Source organism: Dama dama, chromosome 18 (assembly GCF_033118175.1).
Source record: "Dama dama isolate Ldn47 chromosome 18, ASM3311817v1, whole genome shotgun sequence".
Classification (NCBI taxonomy): Eukaryota; Metazoa; Chordata; class Mammalia; order Artiodactyla; family Cervidae; genus Dama; species Dama dama.
Window position 1 is genome coordinate 68,566,211 of NC_083698.1, and position 14,527 is coordinate 68,580,737.

General features: G+C 41.0%; 1 protein-coding gene across 1 annotated transcript; it reads left to right on the forward strand.

Annotated features, from left to right (window-relative positions):
* The first annotated feature begins 8,746 nt into the window (after positions 1–8,746).
* On the forward strand, positions 8,747–9,348 carry LOC133072362 (large ribosomal subunit protein uL22-like). Its single transcript, XM_061165518.1, has one exon. It carries the CDS (start codon positions 8,876–8,878, stop codon positions 9,314–9,316), a length of 441 nt encoding a protein of 146 aa, XP_061021501.1. The 5' UTR covers positions 8,747–8,875; the 3' UTR covers positions 9,317–9,348.
* The last annotated feature ends 5,179 nt before the right edge of the window (positions 9,349–14,527 follow it).

Sequence of the window (14,527 nt, forward strand, 5' to 3'; positions counted from 1 at the left end):
TTTACATTTGTTTCAATTAATGCAAGGAATTATGGTGCTGGAGAAGGCTTTTGAGAATCCCTTGAAAAGCCAGGAGATCAAACCAGTCAAAAGAAAACCAACTCTGATTATTCACTGGAAGGACGGATGCTGAAGCTGAAGCTCCGATACTGTGGCCACCTGATGTGAAGAGTCCACTCACTGGAAAAGACCCTGACGCTAGGAAACATTGAGGGCAAGAGAAGAGGGTGACAGAGGATGAGATGGTTGGATGGCATCACTGACTCAAAGGACATGAGTTTGAGCAAACTCCGGGAGATGGTGAAGGACAGGGAAGACTGGTGTGCTGCAGTCCATGGGGTCACCAAGAGTCAAACACGACTTAGCAACTGAACAACAACAAATACGAGGAATTTTACTCACTAACATACACTTCAATAAGGGAGTTGTCCACCAACATTGTGAGGCATAACCATAATCACTAGCTCCTCCTGACAATTATTCATTTAAACACCCATAGCTAAGGTAGCATGCATTGATAGTCTGTAAATACCACCGTGTGTAAACCTGCAATCAGAGACAATGAAGGGGACCCATTAAAAACTTAAAACAATAGAAGCCTCTTCTCATCTTCTGGCAACAAAAGGATAGAACTTGGGAAGAGGTAAAGTGGGGATAAGCAGGGAAATGAAAAGTTACTAGTAGAATGGATGGTTGCCTAACACAAAGTTGCATTGATGTGACCATACTGTGGAAAATACCTGGTTTAAAAAATAAGTGTAACTAGTGATCCCTCTGTGTCTGAAATGGAATGTACTATAGGTATGAACCAGAAATCAGGACTAGAAGATCTGATAAAAAGGTTCAGAACTATTTTGACCAATTAAACTTTTTCAATTATTGAACCAATGCTATATCAAAAGCAGATACTCTACTAGGCACTGGGTGTATTGCAGTTAAATAATACTGCATTACAAACTACCCCGAGGTCAGCAGCTTAAAAGAACAGTTTGCTCCATTTTATTGTTATCAGCAAGGTTGACTGAGCTCAGCTAGCCTCCTTGTGTGGGGTCTTTCATGTAGTTGTAGTCAGAGAGCAGCTGAGGCTGGACATTGAAGGTGGGGGCTCATTTGATGTGGTGAACTGAGTGCATTCACTGTCTTTCCATGTGGTCTGGGCTTCCTCACACCATGGTGTTCCAAAGGATTTGGACTTCTCATATGGCAGCTCCCCTCTTTTAATGAGAGAAGAAGCCAAGTAAGTATTCATGGCCATTTTTAAACCCACCACAGGAAACATCTCTGAGGAGGACATTTTATACTGCAATCTTAACCATGAGAAGTACCAACAATGAAAATAACAGTAAAGAGCAGATTAAGCAGAAAGTCTATTCATGTTTCCAAGCTTATTTCCGGTCTCTACATGGCACAGATACTGTGCATCTCCCACATTTTACATGCCCATTACCCCAGTGAGGGACGCCTAGATCAGCTATCATTTTCTAGAGTGATATCTAATCAGAAATAGCACTATTGGATGACAGAGGATACATGTACATAACTTGGCTCATTTCTTCCTGATTGCATTCCTGAATAACTCTTACTGATTTGCACAACCACCAGCAGTGTACAAGAATTCCTACAGCTCCACATTCCTACAGATGTTTAACACTGTCTAACTTTCTAGTTAGGTATTGCCAATATGATACAAGTAAAGCAGTGCTTCATTGTATTTTTATTTGCATTTACCTAAACACTAGTAAGTTTGAACATCTCCTTGTAAGCATTTCAGACATTTGCCATTTATCTTCTATGAGCTGTATATTTACAACATTTGCCATTTTTCCATTGAGGTTGCTGTATTTTCTTCTTGATTTGTAAAACTGTTTAATTATTCATTTCTCATCAGTTTTATACATTGCAAATGTATAAAGAGAAAGTTAAACAGAAAGCCTATTCATGTTTCCAAACTGATTCTCCAAATCTGTCCTTTGTTAACATTGTCCATTTTTTACTATAATAAATCTTAGGGCTTTTTGCTTTATAAATTATCTTCTGGGGGTTTAAGAAGTCCTTATCCCATCCCTAGGTTATAAAAATGTAATCTATATTATCCTCACAGTTTTATCTTTATATGCAATTAGAGAAATATGGAGTTCAAACATATGGTATTAGTGGAGATCGTTTTATTTTTCTCTGTATAGTAAGCCAAGTTTCCTCACATGATTTATTAAATAATCCATCCTTTTCCTATTGATTTTTTGTCCATAATTCTCTTTTATTATCTTATACTGTCCTGTCTATAGTTACTTTTCCTTGTACATTCTGCATCTCAGCTTTGCTTTCTGTTTTCTTTGATCAAAGCTGCCATATCCATTCACTCACTAATTCTTTCAAAGAAAGAGCTCATAATCAATATGTACAGCACCCAAGAATGGCACCTCAAAACAAAAAGAGATTCACTTGGAAACTAACAAGTCAATTCACAAGAACATGAATCAAGGGCTTGATTGCTAGCAATGCAGTCCTGTATCCAGAGTCCATGAGTTCCCCAGCATATTTGTGATTTCCTGTGTTGTAAATTTATTTTCAATGTTCCCTTACTTTCACTGTTCAGAACAAGTCATACTGAGCACCTGAATAAAGGCCATTTGTAAACATTAAATTTCCATCTCTCTTCTTGGCTGGTCACAGTAGAACATTGTAAAGAGCTTGTCTCCTGAAATCTGCGCATTTTTTCTCGAGTTACCACTTAACCATATTTACACAATGTAAATGAACAGCTGACCACTCTGTTCTTCTGCCCTTTGATTACAACAATTTAATGTCACTCAAAGGTGAGGGTAATCATTCTTGGCTTAGTGTTTACACCCTGCTTTGGGCCACATTAAACAGCTAGTTACTTCTCTGAGGGGAAAAAAAAATGTTGCCCTGTTTTCCATCTTATGTGATGCTTTGAATTTTCAATAGAACACACTGATTTCACAGTGTTTTGGACAAAGTGTACAGTTTTCTGACAACTGTTTATCAAGCACATTTATCATGCCTATCCAAGGGGGAATTTCAGATCAAGATTGAGCTAATATACATTAAGTTCCTCCTCCAAGCCACTGCTTTCCAAAGCACTTTCATAATCAAGAATCAGTATATTGACAGGATTGTTTGATGATCAACTTAGTGAAGGTAATTAGATCTGAAATCAGTCCAAGGAGGTGGGTCTCATTTATATGTGTTGGTCCCAGTGCTTTTAAATCCACATTATCACAGGTAAAATAGGACAAATCTGAGTAAGACCAGTACATTGCAGCAAAGTCGATATTTGGTTGTAATATACAAATTATTACCCATGGGGAAAACTGGGTATACAAAGTCTCTCTGTATTATTTTTTATTTTACAATTGCATATTGGTCATCTAAGAAAAAGTTTTAACTTAATAAATCCCACATTACCGACATGGTTATTAGTATAACATTCATCGTATACTGCTTGCTAATACACAGAAATTGGACAATCCTTCACTTTATGAGCCAGAGTCTGTGAAGCTCTGGATGTTTCCATGTTTAGAGAGGGTAATCCCCTCTCCAGATACCTAGTACTGTCCGAAGCCCCATTCCTTAATTGGCAGCCTCCTGGTGACAAATATATTCCCTGGCATAAATTTAATTAGACAGTAAAGCATTGTTTAAAGATTTAGTTTTCTAGGATATCAGTTTTGCTTTTTCCATTGCTTCTGTTGCCACTGTAAATTCTACAAATGGCACTGCACCCTTCCAGTTATTTTCTAAGCTCTGACGTCACCCTTTGCGTCTGCATCTCCAATTTTGTCAACCTTTTTTAAAATCTCTTAATTACTTAGGTAAATTATTTATTTAGTTTACTTCTTATTTAATCACCTTACTTCATTGCCTATGAGACGATTCCTAGTTTCTCCCTCTGATTTCATTTTCCTGTTTAATAGCATGAGGCTTCTTCAAAATTATTTTGTCATCTACCTTTTTGCAAATACCTAGCAGATATTTATGTTTGCCCTCTTTTAATTAATACTTGCTCAAAAGAAGGTCTATAATTAACACTTGCCTCCCCGAAATGGCATTGGTTGACTATATGGTTTTCTTCTCTTAATTCTGGGCAACCATCCAGCCCCTTTGGTCTTTAAGTTGAAGGGCTAGAGAGGGTTTGTTTGCTTGATCAATTCAGTACACAAAGTAGAATGGACAGAGAGCTAAGGCTCTGGACAATCAAGGTTACTTATTTTTCCTTCTGTTTTTGTCAAACCACTGTCCAGGATCAGCTCCTGCAGATTTGGAGTGGAGTACCCTGTCATTTGCAAAGGGGCAAAGAGGGGACTGCAGTCTGTCTCAAGATGTCTTCCCCAATTTGGATTACCTGATCATATTCCTGAGAATTCATTATAGAATAACCTTATAGGCTATGAGTATAATGTTTTGCAAAGTCATATGTGCTTTCTAAGCATGATAAGCTTTGCTGATATTTGCCAGCATCTGTGAAAATGAGTAGATTTAGCACTTTATCTCCAATCAAGGACTGGCAAAGTGAAGACAAGATTCATAGAGAAATAAACAAGATCTTCTTGACCAAGCCAATTCTTTGCCACATGCTGTTTCCTCTTCCTAAATGCTTGTCCCTAGTTTTTCTTTTTGCTAACCCCCGCTGGGCCTTTGGTGATCAGCTTAACTGCCTTTGTCTCAGAGAGGCAGTCACCAGTCATTCCTTGAAATTTAAGTTTCACTTCACTATACTCTATCAGAAGTCTGTTCTTCTTGGAATGTATCACAGTTTGTAACTATATATTTATTTGGATTTTTTCTAACATCAGTCTGTCCTAATAGCCTCTAAGTTCTATGAAAGTACAGATCATGTCTATTTAGTTTACCACTGTCTGTCTAATGCCTGTCACAGTGCTAAGTGCTCAGTAAATACTTAAGGAATTAATTAACAGACAAGCTAAGGAATGAGAAGCTACCCCACCTCCAAGGAGCGGCTGCACGGGAGCAGGAGGGCCGAGAGGAGCTACTCCACGTTCAAGGTCAGGAGGGGCGGCTGTGAGAAGATAACCCTCCTCCAAGGTAAGGAGCAGTGGCTGCGCTTTGCTGGAGCAGCTGTGAAGAGATACCCCACGTCCAAGGTAAGAGAAACCCAAGTAAGATGGTAGGTGTTGCAAGAGGGCATCAGAGGGCAGACACACTAAAACCATAATCACAGAAAACCGAAAACCAGCCAACTTGATCACAGGACCACAGTCTTGTCTAACTCAATGAAACTAAGCCATGCCGTGTGGGGCCACCCAAGATGGTCGGGTCATGGTGGAGAGGTCTGATAGAATGTGGTCCACTGGAGAAAGGAATGGCAAACCACTTCAGTATTCTTGCCTTGAGAACCCCATGAACAGTATGAGAAGGCAAAATGATAGGATACTGAAAGAGGAACTCCCCAGGTCGGTAGGTGCCCAATATGCTACTGGAGATCCGTGGAGAAATAACTCCAGAAAGAATGAAGGGACGGAGCCAAAGCAAAAACAATACCCAGTTGTGGATGGGACTGGTGATAGAAGCAAGGTCCGATGCTGTAAAGAGCCATATTGAATAGGAACCTGGAATGTTAGGTCCATGAATCAAGGCAAATTGGAAGTGGTCAAACAGGAGATGGCGAGAGTGAATGTTGACATTCTAGGAATCAGTGAACTAAAATGGACTGGAATGGGTGAATTTAACACAGATGATCATTATATCTACTACTGTGGGCAGGAATCCCTTAGAAGAAATGGAGTAGCCATCATAGTCAACAAAAGAGTCCGAAATGCAGTACTTGGATGCAATCTCAAAAATGACAGAATGATCTCTGTTTGTTTCCAAGGCAAACCATTCAGTATCACGGTAATCCACACCTATGCCCCAACCAGTAACGCTGAAGAAGGTGAAGTTGAACGGTTCTATGAAGACCTACAAGACCTTTTAGAACTAACACCCAAAAAAAAAAAAAAGTCCTTTTTATTATAGGGGACTGGAATGCAAAAGTAGGAAGTCAAGAAACACCTGGAGTAATAGGCAAATTTGGCCGTGGAGTACGGAATGAAGCAGGGCAAAGGCTAACAGAGTTTTGCCAAGAGAACACACTGCTCATAGCAAACACCCTCTTCCAACAACACAAGAGAAGACTCTACACATGGACATCACAAGATGGACAACACCAAAATCAGATTGATTATATTGCAGCCAAAGATGGAGAAGCTCTATACAGTCAGCAAAAACAACACCAGGAGCTGGCTGTGGCTCAGATTGTGAACTCCTTATTGCCAAATTCAGACTTAAACTGAAGAGAGTAGGGATAACCACTAGACCATTCAGGTATGACCTAAATCAAATCCCTTATGAATATACAGTGGAAGTGAGAAAAGGATTTAAGGGATTAGATCTGATAGACAGACAGCCTGATGAACTATGGACGGAAGTTCGTGACATTGTACAGGAGACAAGGATCAAGACCATCCCCATGGAAAAGAAATGCAAAAAGGCAAAATGGTTGTCTGAGGAGGCCTTACAAATAGCTGTGAAATGAAGAGAAGCAAAAAGCAAAGAAGAAAAGGAAAGATATTCCCATTTGAATGCAGAGTTGCAAACAATAGCCAGGAGAGATAAGAAAGCCTTCCTCAGCGATCAGTGCAAAGAAATAGAGGAAAGCAACAGAATGGGAAAGACTAGAGATCTCTTCAAGAAAATTAGAGATACCAAGGGAACATTTCATGCAAAGATGGGCTCGATAAAGGACAGAAATGGTATGGACCTAACAGAAGCAGAAGATATTAAGAAGAGGAGGCAAGAATACACAGAAGAACTGTACAAAAAAGATCTTCATGACCCAGATAATCACAATGGTGTGATCACTCACCTAGAGCCAGACATCCTGGAATGTGAAGTCAAGTGGGCCTTAGAAAGTATCACTGTGAACAAAGCTAGTGGATGTGTTGGAATTCCAGTTGAGCTATTTCAAAGGACTAGAAAAGGTCCGTTTTCATTCCAATCCCTAAGAAAGGCAATCCCAAAGATGCTCAAACTACCACACGATTGCACTCATCTCACATGCTAGTAATGATCAAAATTCTCCAAGCCAGGCTTCAGCAATACATGAACCGAGAACTTCCAGATGTTCAAGCTGGTTTTAGAAAAGGCAGAGGAACCAGAGATCAAATTGCTGGATCATCAAAAAAGCAAGAGAGTTCCAGAAAAACATCTACTTCTGCTATATTGACTACGCCAAAGCCTTTGACTGTGTGGATCACAATAAACTGTGGATAATTCTGAAGGAGATGGGAATACCAGACCACCTGATCTGCCTCTTGAGGAACTTGTATGCAGGTCAGGAAGCAACAGTTAGAACTGGACATGGAACAACACACTGGTTCCAAATAGGAAAAGGAGTACGTCAAGGCTGTATATTGTCACCCTGCTTATTTAACTTATATGCAGAGAACATCATGAGAAACGCTGGGCTGGAAGAAGCACAAGCTGGAGTTAAGATTCCCGGGAGAAATATCAATAACCTCAGATATGCAGATGACACCACCCTTATGGCAGAAAGTGAAGAGGAACTAAAAAGCCTCTTGATGAAAGTGAAGGAGGGGACTGAAAAAGTTGGCTTAAAGCTCAACATTCAGAAAACTAAGATCATGGCATCTGGTCCCATCACTTCATGGGAAATAGATGGGGAAACAGTGGAAACAGTGTCAGACTTTATTTTTTCGGGCTCCAAAATCACTGCAGATGGTGACTGCAGCCATGAAATTAAAAGACGCTTACTCCTTGGAAGGAAAGTTATGACCAACCTGGATAGCATATTAAAAAGCAGAGACATTACTTTGCCAACAAAGGTCTGTCTGGTCGAGGCTATGATTTTTCCACTGGTCATGTATGGGTGTGAAAGTTGAACTGTGAAGAAAGCCGAGCATCGAAAAATTGATACTTTTGAACTGTGGTGTTGGAGAAGACTCTTGAGAGTCCCTTGGACTGCAAGGAGATCCAACCAGTCCATCCTGAAGGAGATAAGCCCTGGGTGTTCTTTAGAAGAACTAATGCTGAAGCTCAAACTCCATACTTTGGCCACCTCATGCGAAGAGTTGACTCATTGGAAAAGAGCCTGATGCTGGGAGGGATTGGGGGCAGGAGGAGAAGGGAACGACAGAGGATGAGATAGCTGGATGGCATCACCGACTCGATGGGCATGAGTTTGAGTAAACTCCGGAAGTTTGTGATGGACAGGGAGGCCTGGCGTGCTGCAATTCATGGGGTCGCAAAGAGTCGGATACGACTGAGTGACCGAACTGAACTGAACTGAAGGAATGAGATTGTGTTGTGTTTGATTTCTTCTGCAATTGCAATTGTCTGTTTCTGAGCCCCAAGGAAAACAGATTCTAAGTGCTGTGCAGGTGTTGATTATTATTATTACTACTTTATCTGAACTTTTGGAACAAAACCTCCTTTAAAGTTAGAAGCTGTCTATATTTGACAATGTGTTTTGATCCAAATATATAAAGTTCGTAGATGAAAAACTGTATAGTGAATTACAAACAACATGGAAGTTATGTCTAAGAAATTTAGATACAGACTGGTTGAATGTGATTGGGCAACATAAATAACTCAGCTTCAGTTTGTACAACTGCATGGAATATGGACTGCTTGAATCTTTGTTATAAAGTGAAATAAATACTAAGTGCTGCTTTTCCGGTAAGCGGCCTGAGTTATTCTTGCTTCCAGCTGACCCTTAAAAATTGTGCGCTATTCACTAGACCCAGAAAACCCCACAAAATCATGCAAATCAAGAGGTTCAAATCTTCGTGTTCACTTTAAGAACACTCGTGAGACTGCCCAGGCCATAAAGGGTATGCATATCCGAAAAGCCACCAAGTATCTGAAGGATGTCACTTTAAAGAAGCAATGTGTGCCATTCCGTCGTTACAATGGTGGAGTTGGTAGGTGTGCACAGGCCAAACAGTGGGGCTGGACGCAGGGTCGGTGGCCCAAAAAGAGTGCTGAATTTTTACTACACATGCTCAAAAATGCAGAGAGTAATGCTGAACTTAAGGGCTTAGATGTAGATTCTCTGGTCATTGAGCACATCCAAGTGAACAAAGCCCCCAAGATGAGGCGCAGGACTTACAGAGCTCACGGTCGGATCAACCCCTACATGAGCTCTCCCTGCCACATTGAGATGATCCTTACTGAAAAAGAACAGATTGTTCCTAAACCAGAAGAGGAGGTTGCACAGAAGAAAAAGATATCCCAGAAGAAACTGAAGAAACAAAAACTTATGGCCCGGGAATAAATGCCGCAGAAAATAAATGCAAATAAAATAAAAAAAAAAAAAATACTAAGTGCCTATCACTGGAATAACAAAATGGTTTCAAATGTCCAATTCAGACCAACTGATAGTGGTTTCCTGGATTGTACACTGAAAAGGATCGCGAGGTCTTCTTTAGGTTCAGTGAAAAAAGTGTTATGAATAGCAATGTCTGCCAAGGACAAATTGAAGAAAACTGGTAGGAACCATACCCTATATTTACCAGTTGTGAACTTGCAAATGACAGACAATGATTATTACCTTCCTTCCTTCTTTGCTGCTATAAATTATAAATAAACCTTAAATAAAGATTACCATAAAACACCTCAAAACCTAAAGTTAAAAAATAATTGCTATTGAGGGTTTGTTACATTTGGCCAGAAAGAAAACATAACTTCTAGACCAGAGGTAGAATTACTTAGATTGCAATAACGTGAATTCATAAATTCCAGGTACAATTGAAGACAAAGTCTTTGTATCTTAACAACCAGCCTCTCTCCTGCTGTGGGATGGCATGACTATACAACAATCATTAGCACCCCCATTGTAAGCAGAACGGTTTCCCAGGTGGCGCAGCGGCAAAGAATCTGCCTGCCAATGCAGGAGACACAGGAGATGTGTGTTCAATTCGTGGGTCAGGAAGATCTCTTGGAGGAGGGCATGGCAACCCACTCCAGTATTCTTGCCTGGAGTATCCAATGGACAGAGGAACCTGGTGGGCTACAGTCTGGGGTTGCGAAGAGTCTGACAAAACTGAGCACGCATAAATGGTTGTGAGCACCGTGAATCTGGACAAGGGTCTTGCAGCAAGTAGCACAACTCTAGGCTTTTAAAGGATTCTGTATTTCTCTGGACATAACTTGTGTTTCCACAAGTAGGTTAGTATGTAGGGCATTTGGACTTGGTATAGCCGAAACGTTGGGCTTTCCTATATTGAAAGCATAGCAGTGATCACCACGGATGAGGTGAGGGGAAAAGAGAACATTCGGGAACAAGCGTTTGGCACCTGCAACAAAGGGCAGCCTAGCACGAATCCTGCTTGAGGGAGTGAAAGTAGAGCATTTGGAGTCACAGAATACACAGAATCATTGATATCATGGTCCAAGGTATTCTGGAGCGTCCCTGCAGACGCCGCACATGACTCTGATTTTTACAATTGATGCAGTGTCTCCAGCTAATCTAAATTAACTGTGTAAAAGAGGAAAACATTTGGTTTTATTTCTTGAATCTTTTTGAGCATTTCCCACAGTTAATTACTAAAAAAAAAAACTGTATCATGACTGACTGAAACAGAACAATTATTTGATTGTTTTGTTCTCCCAGTGACAGCCGCATACACCCAACAGAAGACTCCAAGCAGATTCTGTCACCCTATCCCTGCCATGCTCTGGGAAGCTGCTTGGACAACTGTACCCTGGCTCTTGGCAGCAAGAAGTTTGACTGCCACAACTTAATGCTATTTGTAACACTTTGTTATAATGCCTATGATAAGGAGTGATTTGAGAGAGATTCACCTTCAAAATAAGCTCCCTGTCCCCATTTGACTAATCTATGGGGGAAGAAAGTCAAACAGGGCCCACCACCTTCACACCAAATTTATAACTAACTGAGTTAGAACCTTTTGTAAATTTCCCAGTTTTAATTCTATGCTCATTCCTTTCTACCTCCTTGCTATAACCGAGTTTAGAAGAGCAGGACTGTCCTGGCTTACAAAGAAGCTACTTTCATTTCTAGTCTTAGGTCTGCTACTGTCTAGACGGTGTTGAGAAAGTCACTTCATCTCTCTGGTTAATGAAAAGGTTAGGACAAGGTGATTTCTAGTGTCCTTTCTAAATAGGACATTCTCTATCCTATAAAGATTGATCCAGGCCTCCTGTTTCCTCCTTAACCTTTTAAGAGAGCCCCATACCTTTCAGGGTATAGTAGTCATGTAAGTTTTCTACAGTCTGCAGTCTCAAAAAGGTTACCCTTGAGGCAACCTTGCCTAGGTCCCTCAGAAGAAACAACCTTGAAATTTTCTCCTCTGACTCAGTTCCCTAGAACCAAGTCAGCTTTACCCAGAGCCAGAAGAGACAACTCCAGTAATCCACCAAATGTACTCCATTGTCACATGATCTGCAGTACCATTTCCAATGTCCTCTGGCTTTGTAACCTATATAGAGCAGCAATGTAATGCTCAAAATTCTCCAAGCCAGGCTTCAATAATACGTGAACCGTGAACTTGCAGATGCTCAAGCTGGTTTTAGAAAAGGCAGAGGAACCAGAGATCAAATTGCCAACATCCACTGGATCACTGAAAAAGTAAGAGAGTTCCAGAAAAACATCTACTTCTGCTTTATTGACTATGCCAAAGCCTTTGACTGTGTGGATCACAATAAACTGGAAAATTCTGAAAGAGATGGAAATACCAGACCACCTGACCTGCCTCTTGAGAAATCTGTATGCAGGTCAGAAAGCAACAGTTAGAATAGGACATGGAACAACAGACTGGTTCCAGATAGGGAAAGAAGTACGTCAAGGCTGTATATAGTCACCCTGCTTATTTAACTTATATGCAGAATACATCATGAGAAATGCTGGGCTGGAAGAAGCACAAGTTGGAATCAAGATTGCTGGGAGAAATATCAATAACCTCAGATATGCAGATGACACCACCCTTATGGCAGAAAGCAAAGAAGAACTAAAGAGCCTCTTGATGAAAGTGAAGGAGGAGAGTGGAAAAGTTGGCTTAAAGCTCAACATTCAGAAAACTAAGATCATGGCATCTGGCCCCATCACTTCATGGGAAATAGATGGGGAAACAGTGTCAGACTTTATTTTGGGGGACTCCAAAATCACTGCAGATAGTGACTGCAGCCGTGAAATTAAAAGACGCTTACTCCTTAGAAGGAAGGTTATGACCAACCTAGACAGCATATTAGAAAGCAGAGACATTACTTAGTCAACAAAGGTCTGTCTAGTCAAGGCTATGGCTTTTCAGTAGTCATGTATGGATGTGAGAGTTGGACAATAAAGAAAGCTGAGTGCCGAAGAATTGATGCTTTTGAACTGTGGTATTGGAGAAGACTCTTGAGAGTCCATTGGACTGCAAGGAAATCCAAACAGTCCATCCTAAAGGAGATCAGTCCTGAGTGTTCACTGGAAGGACTGATGTTGAAGCTGAAACTCCAACACTATGGCCACCTGATGCGAAGAGCTGACTCATTTGAAAAGACCCTGATGCTGGGAAAGATTGAGGGCAGGAGGAGAAGGGGACAAGACAGAGATGAGATGATTGGATGGCATCACTGACTCAATGGACATGAATTTGGGTAAACTCCGGGAGTTGGTGATGGACAGGGAGGCCTGGCGTGCTGCAGTCCATGGGGCTGCAGAGTCAGACATGACTGAGTAAGTGAACCAAACTGAACTGAACTGATAGAGTGGACAGCCTTAGTATGAGAAGTGCCCTTGAATTTCTACAATACATAGAGATGCTGTTATGTTAAGGAGAGCAGTGTCATTTGGGAGGCCCTTCCTAAGTGTCTTGTTCTATAGTATTAGAGAAACACTTCAGGAACTATAGCTGGTATTCTATCTGGCATCAATGAATCCTTCAAGGCAGCAACTTAAATTCCAAACTGTTTGAGATCTTAATGGATTCATTTTTTCATATACCTATAAATCATTTAAAGTCTTCCTCAAGTGGAAGAACAGCAATGAGGGATCTTTGTATGGCAAGCTTGAGGGCACTGTGTATAGTCAGGATCACATGATGCTTTTGTCACGTCTACTTCCAGATAACCTTGCATCATATGAATTACAGAAAAAGGTTTGTAGACCTAACACTCTTAACACACCCCACAGCAATTTTCTATTTTCTTTTGAAAAAAATATTGAGAGTACTTCAAGTCTAAGATGGAGACAGAATTTAGTTGTTTGTCACTGGTACTTTGGGGAGGATTTTTTATTTCAACCACGGTCCAGTTTTGTGGGCTGTTTAAAATTTGACACCATTCTTATCTCCAGAAAATTGATGAATGCAGAAATGCTTTAACACCCTATGCACAGATGCCCCACAAGCACATAAGCATTGAATCTCAGCACCTGTTTGCATTCATAATAAGGCCAATACAGCCCCAAGGAGAAGGAGGGAAGTTGCTCTCAGCAATTGAACTCCCAATGGCCTAGCCTTCTGGAATAATGGAGACTCTGGTCAGAGCAGCAGCATTTTTATAAGACACATTCCACAGATGCAGCTTTAATGTAGAGCAGATTCCAGTGTAATGTGTACTTTGCAGTGTCCTCACCAGCCTGAGGCCATACTGGCCAAATCAGTTCCATTGACATCCTGCATGGGTAATAATCACTGTTCCAACCTCTGCTGTTGATTGTTTTGGCTTATTCATTTCTCTGTTTTCTCTTTTTCAGAATCTCTGTAGAGACAACTAGCTAGTGACGAAGGAAAAAATAATTATAAGCATGGTCAACATGATCAGTCCTGCATGTTCATTGGAAGGACTGATGCTGAAGCTCCAGTACTTTGGCCACCTCATGCGAAGAGTTGACTCATTGGAAAAGACCATGATGCTGGGAGGGATAGGGGTCAGGAGGAGAAGGGGACGACAGAAGATTAGATGGCTGGATGGCATCACCGACTCGATGGACATGAGTTTGAGTAAACTCCAGGAGTTGGTGATGTACAGGGAGGCCTGGCATGCTGCGATTCATGGGGTTGCAAAGAGTCAGACACAACTGAGCGACTGAACTGAACTGAACTGAACCATTTTGGAAAGACTCTCTGATGACATGGTTTTGAACACTGATTATTTCGTTGATTTCATGACCTCTACTCTGTGTGTGCTCAACTACTTCAGTCATGTCTGACTCTTTGCAACCCTATGGACTATAACCTGCCAGGCTCCTATGACCATGGGATTCTCCAGGCAAGAATACTAGAGAGGGTTGCCATGCCCTTCTCCAGAGGAATCCTCCCAACCCAGGGATTGAACCTGTGTCTCCTGCATCTCCTGCATTGCTGGCAGTTTCTTGACTCACTGAGCAACTTGGGAAGCCTAACCTCTATTCTACTCAACTTTTTTCTGTGCTCTTGATACTTATTTTCATCTGTCTATTGGGCATTGACTGGATGTCCCATTGTCACATCAAAATCAAAATTCCCCCTCTTAAACTGACTCTATTCCCCATGCTTATCAT

What these genes read in the sequence shown, in the direction of transcription:
- LOC133072362 (XM_061165518.1), top strand. Translation starts at nt 8,876, where the DNA reads ATGCATATCCGAAAAGCCACCAAGTATCTGAAGGATGTCACTTTAAAG.